General features: G+C 29.4%; 1 protein-coding gene across 1 annotated transcript; it reads right to left on the bottom strand.

Moving 5' to 3' along the window:
- Window positions 1-9,139: 9,139 nt before the first annotated feature.
- LOC100783199 (zinc finger protein 1) lies at window positions 9,140-10,510 on the bottom strand. The gene has a single exon (XM_003527730.5). It carries the CDS (start codon window positions 10,401-10,403, stop codon window positions 9,471-9,473), a length of 933 nt encoding a protein of 310 aa, XP_003527778.3. The 5' UTR covers window positions 10,404-10,510; the 3' UTR covers window positions 9,140-9,470.
- Between the last annotated feature and the right edge of the window lie 1,760 nt (window positions 10,511-12,270).

Raw genomic sequence — 12,270 nt, 5'->3', positions numbered from 1 at the left:
GATTTGTTAAAAAAAATTTAAAAAAATTACTTAGTGTGAAAATTATAAAAAAAATGTGTATACAAGATTATAAAGAGTGTAATGTTTTACCTTTCAATAAAAATATTTTTATTTTAAATTTCTTAACTACTACCCTCTGAAACATGATAAAGAGAAATAAAAAAAATTAGATTATAAGTGGAAATTATTTATTTACAAAATCAATAAATTTTTCATTTTTAATATTTTTTATTAATTATGTTATTGATAAAAAATATTTTTATTGAAAAACGTGATTAATTATCTTTATGTTTTGCTTGATTTAGATGACAAAAATAAATGAAATAATTTAAAAGATTAGAAATTAAGTATATATGAATAAAGTTATATGTTGTTTGTTTGTTTTAAGAAAAATGAATGAAAAATAGAGTAGAAATAATATTATAAAAATAATTGGTAAGAATGAAATATGAAGAAGAAAATTAAATAAACACACAAAAATCAATTATGATGCACAAATAATCAATTAAGTCGGTTCTGATGAGCATAAAAAATCAATCATGATACACAAATAATTAGTTAAGTTGGTAAAAAAATTGACTACTTAGGTGAAATAATTGATTTCTATTATTCAAAATAATTTTTGTGAGGACAGAAAATTTCTCTGTTGGCCCCTTGAGTTTCAAAGTTAACTATCTCATAGGACACAACTTTCATATACCAAACCTACGCAAGTCAATTTTGTTAAATTTGTTCTCTCTCATTTCTGTCGTCACTTTCAAACATAATGTTAATAGAATTTTTATTTTAATCATTTTTTATCTATAAAATTGAAACTCAAAATCTTATTTAAAGAGGTTGAATTTTATTTCACTCATATCAACTTCTTGTTATTTTTTGCACCTTTAATATGATAACAAAAAAAAAACATTATCAATTTAAGAAAAATGTTAGCAATCCACCATTTTAAATACGCTTATAATAATTAATTCATACCATCCTAACATATATTTACAATTCATAGATATATTTAAATTGATTTTAATTAATTAATAGGATAAAAAGTATGCTAATAATGTTTTAAAACAAAACTCAATTTAATATTAGATTAAATGTATTTTATTTATTTTTAAAATTTTTTAACTTTTATTTAGAGTCTAATTTATTTATTTTTTAAATTTTTATAACTTTTCAACGTTAACACAGATATTTATGAATATCCTAAGTATCTGCAAATATCTATTAAATTCTGTAAGTACCTTCATATTGAATACTAGTGCAGGTATAAATTAAATAGGTGAAGGATAACTACGACCAGTGCATGTGCTACTGCCATAGTTGCTAAGTTAATGATTGTGGCAGACTATAATGACTTGTGATAATGGAGCAAGAGACATTGGTAGTGGTGGAATTATCATGTGTAGGACATGTATGGATTCGGGAGCCCACTCATAGTAAATTGATAATGAATTGAAATTAAAAATAGGATAAATAATGAAAATTATTTCTGAAAGTGAGTGTTGACAAATTAATTTCTAAAAAATAAAAAAAATTGAAGTCTAATTTATGAATAAATTTATTTTTAAAATATGTAATAAATTAGTTTCATAAATAATTTAATAATAAATTATTTTTTAAATTTTATAATTTAATATCAAATCAATACTAAAAATATATTATTTATTATTAAATTGATCTATAAATATTATAATTTAATAATAAAAATGTCTCAAATAATTAATTTATCACATTTTTCATATTTATAATTAAATTTATATTTTTTATTTTTCAGAAATTTATTTATTATTACATCATATTTTTTGTCACGAATTTGACTATTTATCCATAAAATATAATATCTAATAATATTAATATTTTTTACTATAATTTTATTATTTTTTTATTTAGTATTTCTTTTTACTATTAAAATAATTTTTTAAATCTAATAAATTTATTATATAATATATGTTTGAGTTATTGTGTTAAAAGTACTTTTTAATTAAATTTACTATATTACCAATCAACTATAATTATTTTAGGCCGGCTTGACTATTAAAATGTTTGTTATAAAAGTACATAAGTTTATTGTATAATATTTTTATCAACTTAGTATACGCAATTTATACAAAATACATTTATGTTTGAGTTTTACCATTCGTATAAAAAACATTCGATCACTCGAATTTATCAACATTTCGTGATTTCAGTTTTTTTAATTTAATTATTTCCTCTTTAAAATGGGGTCTGTGACACCTTACAATATAATGGTTGAATTAAACTGATATACAGTTTCAAGAGTAGCTTAAAAAATATATCACGTGTTTGTTAAAGCTTTATTAACCGAGGTTTGATTCTTAGTTATATCACGAAGTTCTTTATTGAAAGATCTAAAACACATTCTTATGTTCTTTATTTCTCCCCTAAAAAAATGTTCTTTATTTCTCCCCTAAAAAAATGTTCTTTATTTCTCCCCTAAAAAAATGTTCTTTATTCCTCAAAGTGATTTTTTTTATTTCCAGCTAAAGAATCCCTATTCTGCATGAGAAAAAAAAATGTATCAGTAGTTTAATGATATGCGATAAAAAAAAATTACTAACGAATTTTTAAAATATTCCTCTAAAAATATTTTTTTTTATCAGTAGAAAAAGAAAAAATAAAACTACACCCTAAGGAAAAAAGCCCTCAGGATATCTGCAAGAACTAAATAACTAAAGATAAGATGGACAAAGACTCCCAAATAAAAGGAACCTCAATTGATGACGAAATCATGTTAACCAAATAGTCCACACACACTGTTTTCCCTCCCTATAGGCATACTCAAAGGAGAGATTTCAAGTTCCCATGTTCCGTCTTTGAAGCATCAAATGTGATTAATGATAGCAGCTGAGAGATGCAAGCCAATATGATCTTGATCAACAATAATGGAAACACTTTTAACTATTTTATTGGTAATTGAGTAAGAATAAGGTAGGGGAAAACCAGTACAAAAAAAAAAGGTAATGGAAGAACATAATTAAATGTAACCCAAAATAAAAAGCGATAACGTTGATTCTAATAAACAAAGAATGTTATTTAGAATCCACCATAAAGTTGATATGAGTTAGGGCACATCAATGGAATAAACTAGTTTAGATTACTAGATTAGAGTAGTTGTCATCAAGTATCAAGCATTAGTCACAAGATCTAAAAAAAAGGTATTGGTCACAAGTTGTTATGTATTGCTTAAGTTTACCTAGCGAGAATTGTTGTATAAGTAGTAGAATAATAGCATTGTAATTTTGTAACTAAAAATAGATAAGAAGTTTTCCTCTTGCCGAAAAAGAGACGATATACTTTTTTTTGGTCAGTCTGAAATAAAAAAGGAATACTTAAAGACAAATTTTTGTTTCTTACTTGAAATAGAAAACGGATCAAGAATCATCAGTGGCCGGATTGGGCTACAAAGTCCATTAATTACCCAAACTTGTAATTTGGAATTGGTGGGCTACGAGATACTCCAGTTTGGCTAGTGAAACAAGCACAATGTACATCCAGTTGCTAGTTTTCTATATTTTTAATATTAAAATTTCAAAATACGAGTTTTTTTACCATTAGATAATTTTTATTCAAAATGTATTATGAAAATTTTAAAGTACAGTTAAAGTGCATTTCTAGGGAATCCATTAATTGCATTCGTAAATGGAAAGATTTTTTACCTATCCCGACTTTTTTTTTTCTTTTGACGTTCATTTGGTAAATTTCTGGGGAAATTCATAATTACTGGTTAGTGTTTGTTTTCCTTTTTTATCTTTTTCTTTTGGGTGAGTAGTGAAAATGGAAAGACATGATATTACTTATGAGTTACGGACAATTCGGGTGATTCAGAAATTAGAAAACAGAAAAAAGCCCCTCTTCCCACGAAGCTTCTCTTAACTTTATTCATCATTTAGTACCAAAGGAATCGATGCTTTCTTTCTTTTTCTGTCATATTTTAGCTTTTTCTTTTTTTCCTTGGAGAAAAGAAGTTATAAGCTTTTACTGAAATAACTTTGTAAACAGGGAAGTCGTGATGGGTGGAAAAGGATGCTTTTATATATATATATATATATATATATATATATATATATATATATATATAACCTTTGTCAATTGTGCTCTGAAGAGTTCTTTAGTCCTCTATTAATTACTAGTTACCATAAGTCTTAGCAATTTATAAAATAAAATTGCTAAACAGTATAGGAAATGGTTTTAAAGAAATACAAGACAGAAAATGGAGGATTTTAATTTTGGTGTACAATGGCATCAATAAGGTTTGAACTATCTCAATCTCCTACCACTAAAATCTTGGTTGGTTAGAAAATGGATGACTCTGACATGTTTGTGTCAAATTCTTCTACCCTTTTATTTATGTTTTAACCAATAAAAATAAAATAACATCAACTAGAATATTTACTTTCAAGAAAATAAATTCAAGTTGTGAATGAAAAAATATATTTGAGAGAAGGATAAATTTCTGAATAAAAATTATTCATTGACAAAATCGATAGATATTCTATGTAAAATAATAATTAAAAAAAACAATTCTTGTACCAAATAGCATTCCTCTTTATATAGAATGAGTATAGTCCCACAGGGAAATACTTTACGAATTCGTAGTTCTACGAAAAAATTTAGGACGATTTCTTTCAAAACTTTTAATTTTATATTTATAATTTAAATTAAACCAACTAGATTTGAATATTGACTTTCGTATACATTCGTGCGACTTGATTTTCACACTAAATAGCATTGCCCTAGTCCCATGTTACTGAACAGTTTTTGCATTAATAAGGTTTGGCCTAATTCGGCTCACCACACCAAAACCATGTATAAGCATTTGTCGAGCTTAAGGAATGGATCAGTCCTAAATATCTCGAACTATTTGGCTACAGATTTTGCATGGGTTGGAATTCCCCTAGTGTTCTCCCTAGCTTGCTGTGTATTTGTTCCTTCTTTGGGCCCCCATCTCCAATGTACTCCAAAAAAGGTCACGATCTTGTAGTTTTGGTCATACATATGAAGAACTCAAAACTTTACCCCCTAGACACAAGCAAACTCACATGTATTGTTTGTGATTATATGCAGCTTTGGTACCTGTCTCGTGTGAAAAAAATTGGTTTGGATTAAATTGGATTGTAATTAAACTTAAATCATATTGTTTTTTTTAACTGATTTAAAAAAAAAATGAATGTACTATTTTATAAAATCAATTCGATTAAATCAAATTATTTTTTACAAAACTAGTTCGATTGATTTTCACTTCAATATTTTATTATTTTAAGAAAATAGTTTAAAAATCAATTTGATTCTTAAAATCAGTTTAAATCCAATTTGATTCTTAAAATCAGTTTAAAATTAGTTAAAAATTAATTGGTTTTCAAATCAGTTTAACTATTTAAATATAAAAAATTGAACTAATTAAAATAATTTAAAACCAATTCAATTGAATTTTTTCACACCCCAATTTCTCACTTGCTTGCGTCCAGCGAAGTATCCTTGTCACTTAACAACTCCCTTTTCATCCCTTCATTCAATAACATTGACAGACTATGCAGTTAGAAATGGACTTGGGCTGTCTAGTATCTCTTTGGTATAAAGATCATTTCATATTTTCAAATAAAGATTTTTCATATATATGTTTAGAAATTAAATTTTAATTAGAAAATAATCAATTGGCGAAGATAATTTAGAGATGGAGAAATGCAAAATATATTGGTAGTAAGATTCCATATAGTTTTGGTAATTTTTATTTGAATGTATGATTGTTTGTGCTTAGAAGTACTTTTCCGCTAACTTCAAATTGCACATATCCATCTCTGATTGATTTGAATTATCATTATTTGGTGCTTTCTTCATTTCCTGGCAGGGCTCTAAATGGGACACCTGGCCTGATGAGCCTAAGCGAGAAAACATGTTTGGCTAGAAATTTAACTTATGCATTTACATTATTGCATTATCTATTTCTCATTCTATCTTGAAAAGTTCATTTTAAAATATAAATTTACATTTCAGAATGAACATTTTAAAATACAATGTGAGATGAAGGATGCAATAATGGAAGTGCAAGATACAATAGCCGTTTGGTTAGGTCAAATTGATCCATTTTTTTTACATTGCTTTTATATATTCAAAAAATATAAAAAGGTAGGCCTAATAAGCAAATAGGTTCAATAATTTTCAAGTCTGCATTTTGCTAGTTTGTCTTAGTTGAGTGATCCATTGGGCTAGGCCGAGTTTCTTTCGGCCTGCAAGGTAAAAAATCCAGCCTAGGCCAATTTGTTGGGTCATTGGGTTAAACCGTCAATCGTAATCATCTTTGACTGCTCTATGTAATTTTAAATATTTTTTCATTTATTTAAATATTCATTAATATATGAGATAATTTGATAATGTTGACTAAAATTAACTTAGATTTGTTTAAAAAATATTAGTAAAAATAATTTAGAGAAGCAAAATAATAGATAATATTTGAAATTCAAAATTCAAAATTAGAAAGTCCTTAATTGTATCCTAGCTGTATAAAAATAGTAAAATAATTATAGTTTAAAATGACACATGATATTTTTTTGGGTAAGCTAGCTTCTTTTTTCTCATAATAAATGACACGTGATATTATATTTGTTTGTAAATTAAAGTCCATCTTATTTCTTTTTTATATAGACTACAAATATATATATTTTTTTACAGGAAGTAACCTTGCTACAAATATAAGACTAAGCCTTAATTTAAAATATGCAAATATTAATTTTACCTAAAATAAAATCTTGTGTGTTTTTATTTAAAAGCTTGTTTTTAGAATAATTAGTTTCACTAAACAATTTCAACTTTTAGGACACCTCTTCTTTATAGCGACACAATCCTTAGGACGGTGATTTTTCAAACAACAAAGATATTAGTTTATCCTTCTCTGAGTGTGTTCACGTTAGAAGAGAGACCAATCATTTAGCTTATCTTTTGGCCAAATTTGCTTTAGATTCCAGTTCAATAGAAGATGTCCATTAGTTTGTTGAATAATTAAATCATTTTACCTATAAGAAAAACTTCAACTTTCAAAAAAAGAAGTCACATGTTAATGTATATGTGAAATTCTGATGCAACATTACTCAAGTTGCAAGCACAACACATACTATTATTTACACGTGCTTAATTGATAACTTCGCAATCTTTATCTTCTCCAAAATAGGGTAAAATTTGTTTTTTTTTTTCATGTACTTTCAACAAAATTTGGTTTTAATCTTTGTATCTTTATATAATCCATTTTGGTCTTCAAACTTTGAAAAAGTATATTTAATCCCTATAATTGATCATTTATTTTCTTTCTTTCTTTCTCTGAAGAGCCAAGTGCGAAGAGGCAAATAATCAAATTTCTTTCTAAGTTTAAACAAATAAACTTCTTAATTTTCTCATTAGACTATCTTTTTGTTCTTCACATTTTATACATTTGCTGTATTATTTTATTTTATTTTTGCTAAATTGAATTTGTCGTGCTTTTAAAATAGTGAAGTCAGGAAACCTCCATTCACTTTGAAAATCATTTTAGCGAAAAAGAAAATATTACGATGCTTAACCTATCTTATCATGGTATCACCTTATCTATTGTTGGCAGATATATGTTTGCTTGTAAAAGGGTAAAAGATCAAAATGATAGATTTTCATGTCCTTAGAGCAACTGATAAATCAAGCCAAAAAACATTGTTGTAGATCTGGCGGGGTCCATGATAAAAATAAAATAAAATAGCGGAACACTAGGATAATAAGTTTTTCTTTTGAACAATTTTTGGAATGTACCAGTGCATTGCATGATATATGTTTTTAAGAAAATGGAAGAGAGATAGAGAAGAAAAAAAAGTGAAATGGAAAAGAAAAAAACACTAAAATACTGTCCAACTCACACGTAGGGACGGTTAAGAAATTTTTATAATACTGTTGATTGACTACGATTTTAACTTTGATTTGCTTGCAGTTGCATTTGTGATCGGAATAGGACAATAGTCTTCTATGATGAGCACTACAAATAAAAATAATAAGTTTTTAATATATTAAATATTGTACTATTTTTGTTTTGTTTTTCCTTAACAACTCGTTTTTGTTTTGGTGAAACCTTAACAACTCGTTTAAGTTAACAAAGAAAAGAAGTACTTGAAGAGGTTATGCAATGGGTTGCACTGTTACTACGTTGACTTATTATTAGACTATGAATTAAATATGAATACATGCGAATCTTTGCAAGATTTCAGACCACTTGATGATTGTGACCTTGTAGATGCACCAGCAAATAGGACAAATGCCTTCCTATACTAAAACCTAGTTAATATAACAAGTCTAATTTCATGTTCCATGTGTGGACAAACAACCGGTCAATGTTCATAAATCATAATCACTTAATCAGATTATACACGTTTGTAATGTTATCTAAGTTCAAAATAATATCCTGATTTCTAATCATGCGTATGAAAAAAAAATTGTTAGAAGAGATAAGATTTGATCTCTAAGTCTCAAAGGTTAGTAATATGACTTCCAGCAAAAAAAAAAATCTCATTTATTTAAAAAAATGCTTGTTAATTTAATATTTTTGGTAATAATTTCTTAATGTATTACTCTATTCGGCACATCACAAATTTTTTCCTCACTTATAGTCACAAACAGATTTACATATTTGGTATGCAATTTTACCTCACGCTTTAACCCAACAAGTAGCACTACCTAACCATTAATTGTTTTATGAATACAAGAATTATGAATGTGCCGTCGGTTGTTGTTTTACATCCGAACGATGGAAACAATTTAGAGAGAGTCTGTTTATAAAGTGGCCAACCGAGGCACACGTTTCTAAGAAAAATAAATGGCTGCCTTTTATAATGGTACAAATCTCAATTTATAACAAGGCTCGAGGTCAGTAGTTTGAATAGGACTAAGTTGGTGTAAATTCTAGTATCTTTTTTTTGATTCCTTCAGATAAATAAAAAAATTATAGTTGGCTCACATTAAAAAAAGCTAAGCCTTGATCTAACCAGATATCTGTTATTTGGCATGTAGAAGACATTTTAATGGGTAACCAACCGTTAACGAGGTTGGAATTGAATTTATGGTCGCATTAGTTTAAACATTTGATTTCAATTCGCAGGTTCTTTTAGCAGAGTTAATTTGATTTTTAAGTTGAAACCAATTGCGGCAGATTCTAGTCCAGATTTGAAACGAAACTAGTTATGGAAGCTAAACCTCTCTTTAAATTCACCTATGTACAGATTAGAAAACAAAAAATAAATCTCCCACAAAGAAAAAAGGACTTAATTACAAACTACTGACCAATACAGGAATTGAATAATTCAGAATTCATGAACAGATAATTGAAGAACTTTGGTCCTCTCATAAACAAATTTACACAACACATTATTATTACAAGCTGTGAAGCAATAAATTTAGTAAAATGTTAACTATACTAAGTACTAAACTTCAACACAATCCCATGATGCTTACAGCTTTAGGGACAAATCAAGGTGTTTCATTTCCTCTTGATTAGTCTTAAAACGAGTAACTCCACTAATCATATTATATCCACTGATTTCTTCAATGGTCGCTGAATTAATCATGGTCGTTTTCACCGCATCGAATTTTCCAACATTACCTCGTGATGTTTTGTGACAACTTTCCATCGTTAGCTTCCCTATTCTAGGTTGTTGATCAATAAGGGGTCTTGACCATCCATGATGTCCAAAAGTGGTTCCAAACCCATTGAATGAAATATGAGAAGAATTTGAAGAAGGCTTGTGAATGATGGAGTGAGCCTTAATTCCAAGTGGTTTATTATTACTACAACCACCATGGAGAGGGAGAGAAGCCATAGTGGCATAGTGGTGAAGGTGATTATGGAGGAAGGGAATTCCGAAAGCTGTTGTTGCTGAGGCCATCATGCCACGTGATCCTGATCTATGATGACCTCTCTTTGTAATTGACCTCTCTCTCCTGTGGGCGTTTTGGTGTCCCCCAAGAGCTTGTGAACTGTAGAACTTTCTCTGACAGTAGTTGCAAGAGAACACTCGTGGCTCTGAGCCATGTTGGTTTTCTGAGGAAGTGCTTGGCAAATCTGTGTCCAAACACGTGATCAGATTCAGCACTGGACTGCACCCAACAGCAGAATCATCACCAGAGGCATTTAGATCCAATAAAGTATCTGTTTTTGCCTCTTCTTGTTCCTTAACAGATAGTTGTTTCTTCTCTTGTGGATTCTGCAATGGTGTGCTTGGACTTGGAGGAGTCTTTTCAGCGGAGAGGTTATTATCATAGAAGGGAGACTCGTGGCTCAGTGTTTCCATTGCAGAGTACTCTCCTCGTGCCCTTGTAATCGGTAGATTCATGAAACCTACCTTTAAATGGAAAGAAAAAGTAGTATACTGGAGGAGACACATGCTTTATTCTTATTATTTATTACTTACTATCATAGGTTTAGTACAAAGAACTAATTTCTTATGAAGTCACCATACACTTATATTTAGTGGTTAATTCTATTTTTAGTTCCCCTATTTTTTTTTTAAGTTCTAATCATGACTGACTTAATACATTATACTGGTTATAAAAAAATTGAAAAACTTAGATGTTTAACTATTATGGATTAGTCTAGAAACTTTATTCAAAAAATAAAGTAGTATAGTTGTAGTTGTAAAGGAGGATATATGGATGGATTTACATTTTACACAGTACTTTTGACTTTTATTGAAGATCAAGTACAGACACTGTCACCCATGTGGCTGGCTGTATGGATTGAGACTCGTGCAATTGTGTATTTGCATTGTACTTTTTACATAGTGGCCTACATATGAACAAGCATTTGGATTGTACTTTTTACATACTGGCCTACATATGAACAAGCTTTTGGTTTGGCTTGGCTTGGGAAAGAAACTATTGGTGAAGGATTATTATTTCTGCATGAGGTGGATGGTTTTGAGCCTCTCCCTTATCAACATCTTCATAAGTTAATGTGATGTTCAAAAATGAAGAGACGAAGAAGAATATGTACATTAACTGAAATTAAGACTTACTTTCAGCTAGAGTTCTGGAAGAAAATTACACAAATTCAAATTTTGAGAACAAGAAAGTATGAGAGAGAGAATAGAATCGAGATAACTCTCACAACTTGCATAAAAAACAATACTATCAATTAGTCTTTATATACTAGCTCAATTGCGTACGTAGTCCCTCAACTTGGTGTTAGTCATGCGATTCCTCATTCCTTTCCTTTGCCCCATCATTTCTGGACCAATGCTAACAACATTATTCCCTTTTTCTCCATGTGGGTCCCCTTTAGCTGACTTGGTCGAGAACATGCCTTCCCTATTTTCCTTCATTGCAATACCATCCCCATTTATGACAACCATGTCCTCAAGGTTGAAGTTAAGAAAGTTGTCTAACATCTCATTAAAATCCTCCCATGTGGCTTCAGCTGGAGTTGTGTTGTCCTATTGCACAAGCACCTGTGGTATAAAATTTGAGCCTTTCTTGATGGACCTAGTTTGCAAAATGGCAATTGGGGAAATTACTGGACCTGTATCGGTTGTGGTTAGAGGTAAAGGCATGTACTATTCTTGTGGAATTCCTTTGAAAGACTTCAACTGAGTGATGTGAAAAACTGGATGTATTTTGGCTACATTAGGTAGTTGTAACATGTAAGCCACGCTACCTATTTTGGCCACAACAGGAAATGGCCCAAAATATCTCATTCCCAACTTTTGATTTCTTCTCAAAGTGACAGAGTGTTGCCTATATGGTTGGAGCTTCACTAGAACTAAATCTCCCATTGCGAAGGACACATCAGTTCTCTTCTTGTCAACTTGGTTCTTCATGTATACTTGAGCTCTTTCCAAATGTTGTTTCAATTGTTGTAAAATGTTATCCCTGTTGATCAATTGTTCCTGTAGAGTAACAGGGTTTGATGCCTGTGGATTGTATCGAGTCAAAGCAGGTGGATCTCTCCCATATAATGCTTTAAATGGTGTCATACCAATGCTGGTGTGAAATGATCTGTTGTACCAAAACTCTGCCCAATTTAAAGCCTTGTACCAAGCTTTTGGATTGTGAAAAGTGAAACACCTGAGAAACATCTCCAAACACCTGAGAAACATCTCCATGGCCAATGTGGTACCTTGCAATTGAAATAAGTTCCTCCAGAAATTGCTAGTAAAAACCTTATCCCTTTCAGACACTATTGACTTAGGCATGCCATGTAATTTAACCACATGAGTCATGAATAACTCAACTACAGACCTGCTCGTGTAATCC

This window comes from Glycine max, chromosome 6, assembly GCF_000004515.6.
Source record: "Glycine max cultivar Williams 82 chromosome 6, Glycine_max_v4.0, whole genome shotgun sequence".
Taxonomy (NCBI): Eukaryota; Viridiplantae; Streptophyta; class Magnoliopsida; order Fabales; family Fabaceae; genus Glycine; species Glycine max.
This window is presented reverse-complemented; position numbering and strand designations above follow the sequence as displayed.

Excerpts from the sequence above, each read along its gene's own strand:
- LOC100783199 (XM_003527730.5), bottom strand. The coding sequence starts at position 10,403 with ATGTGTCTCCTCCAGTATACTACTTTTTCTTTCCATTTAAAGGTAGGT.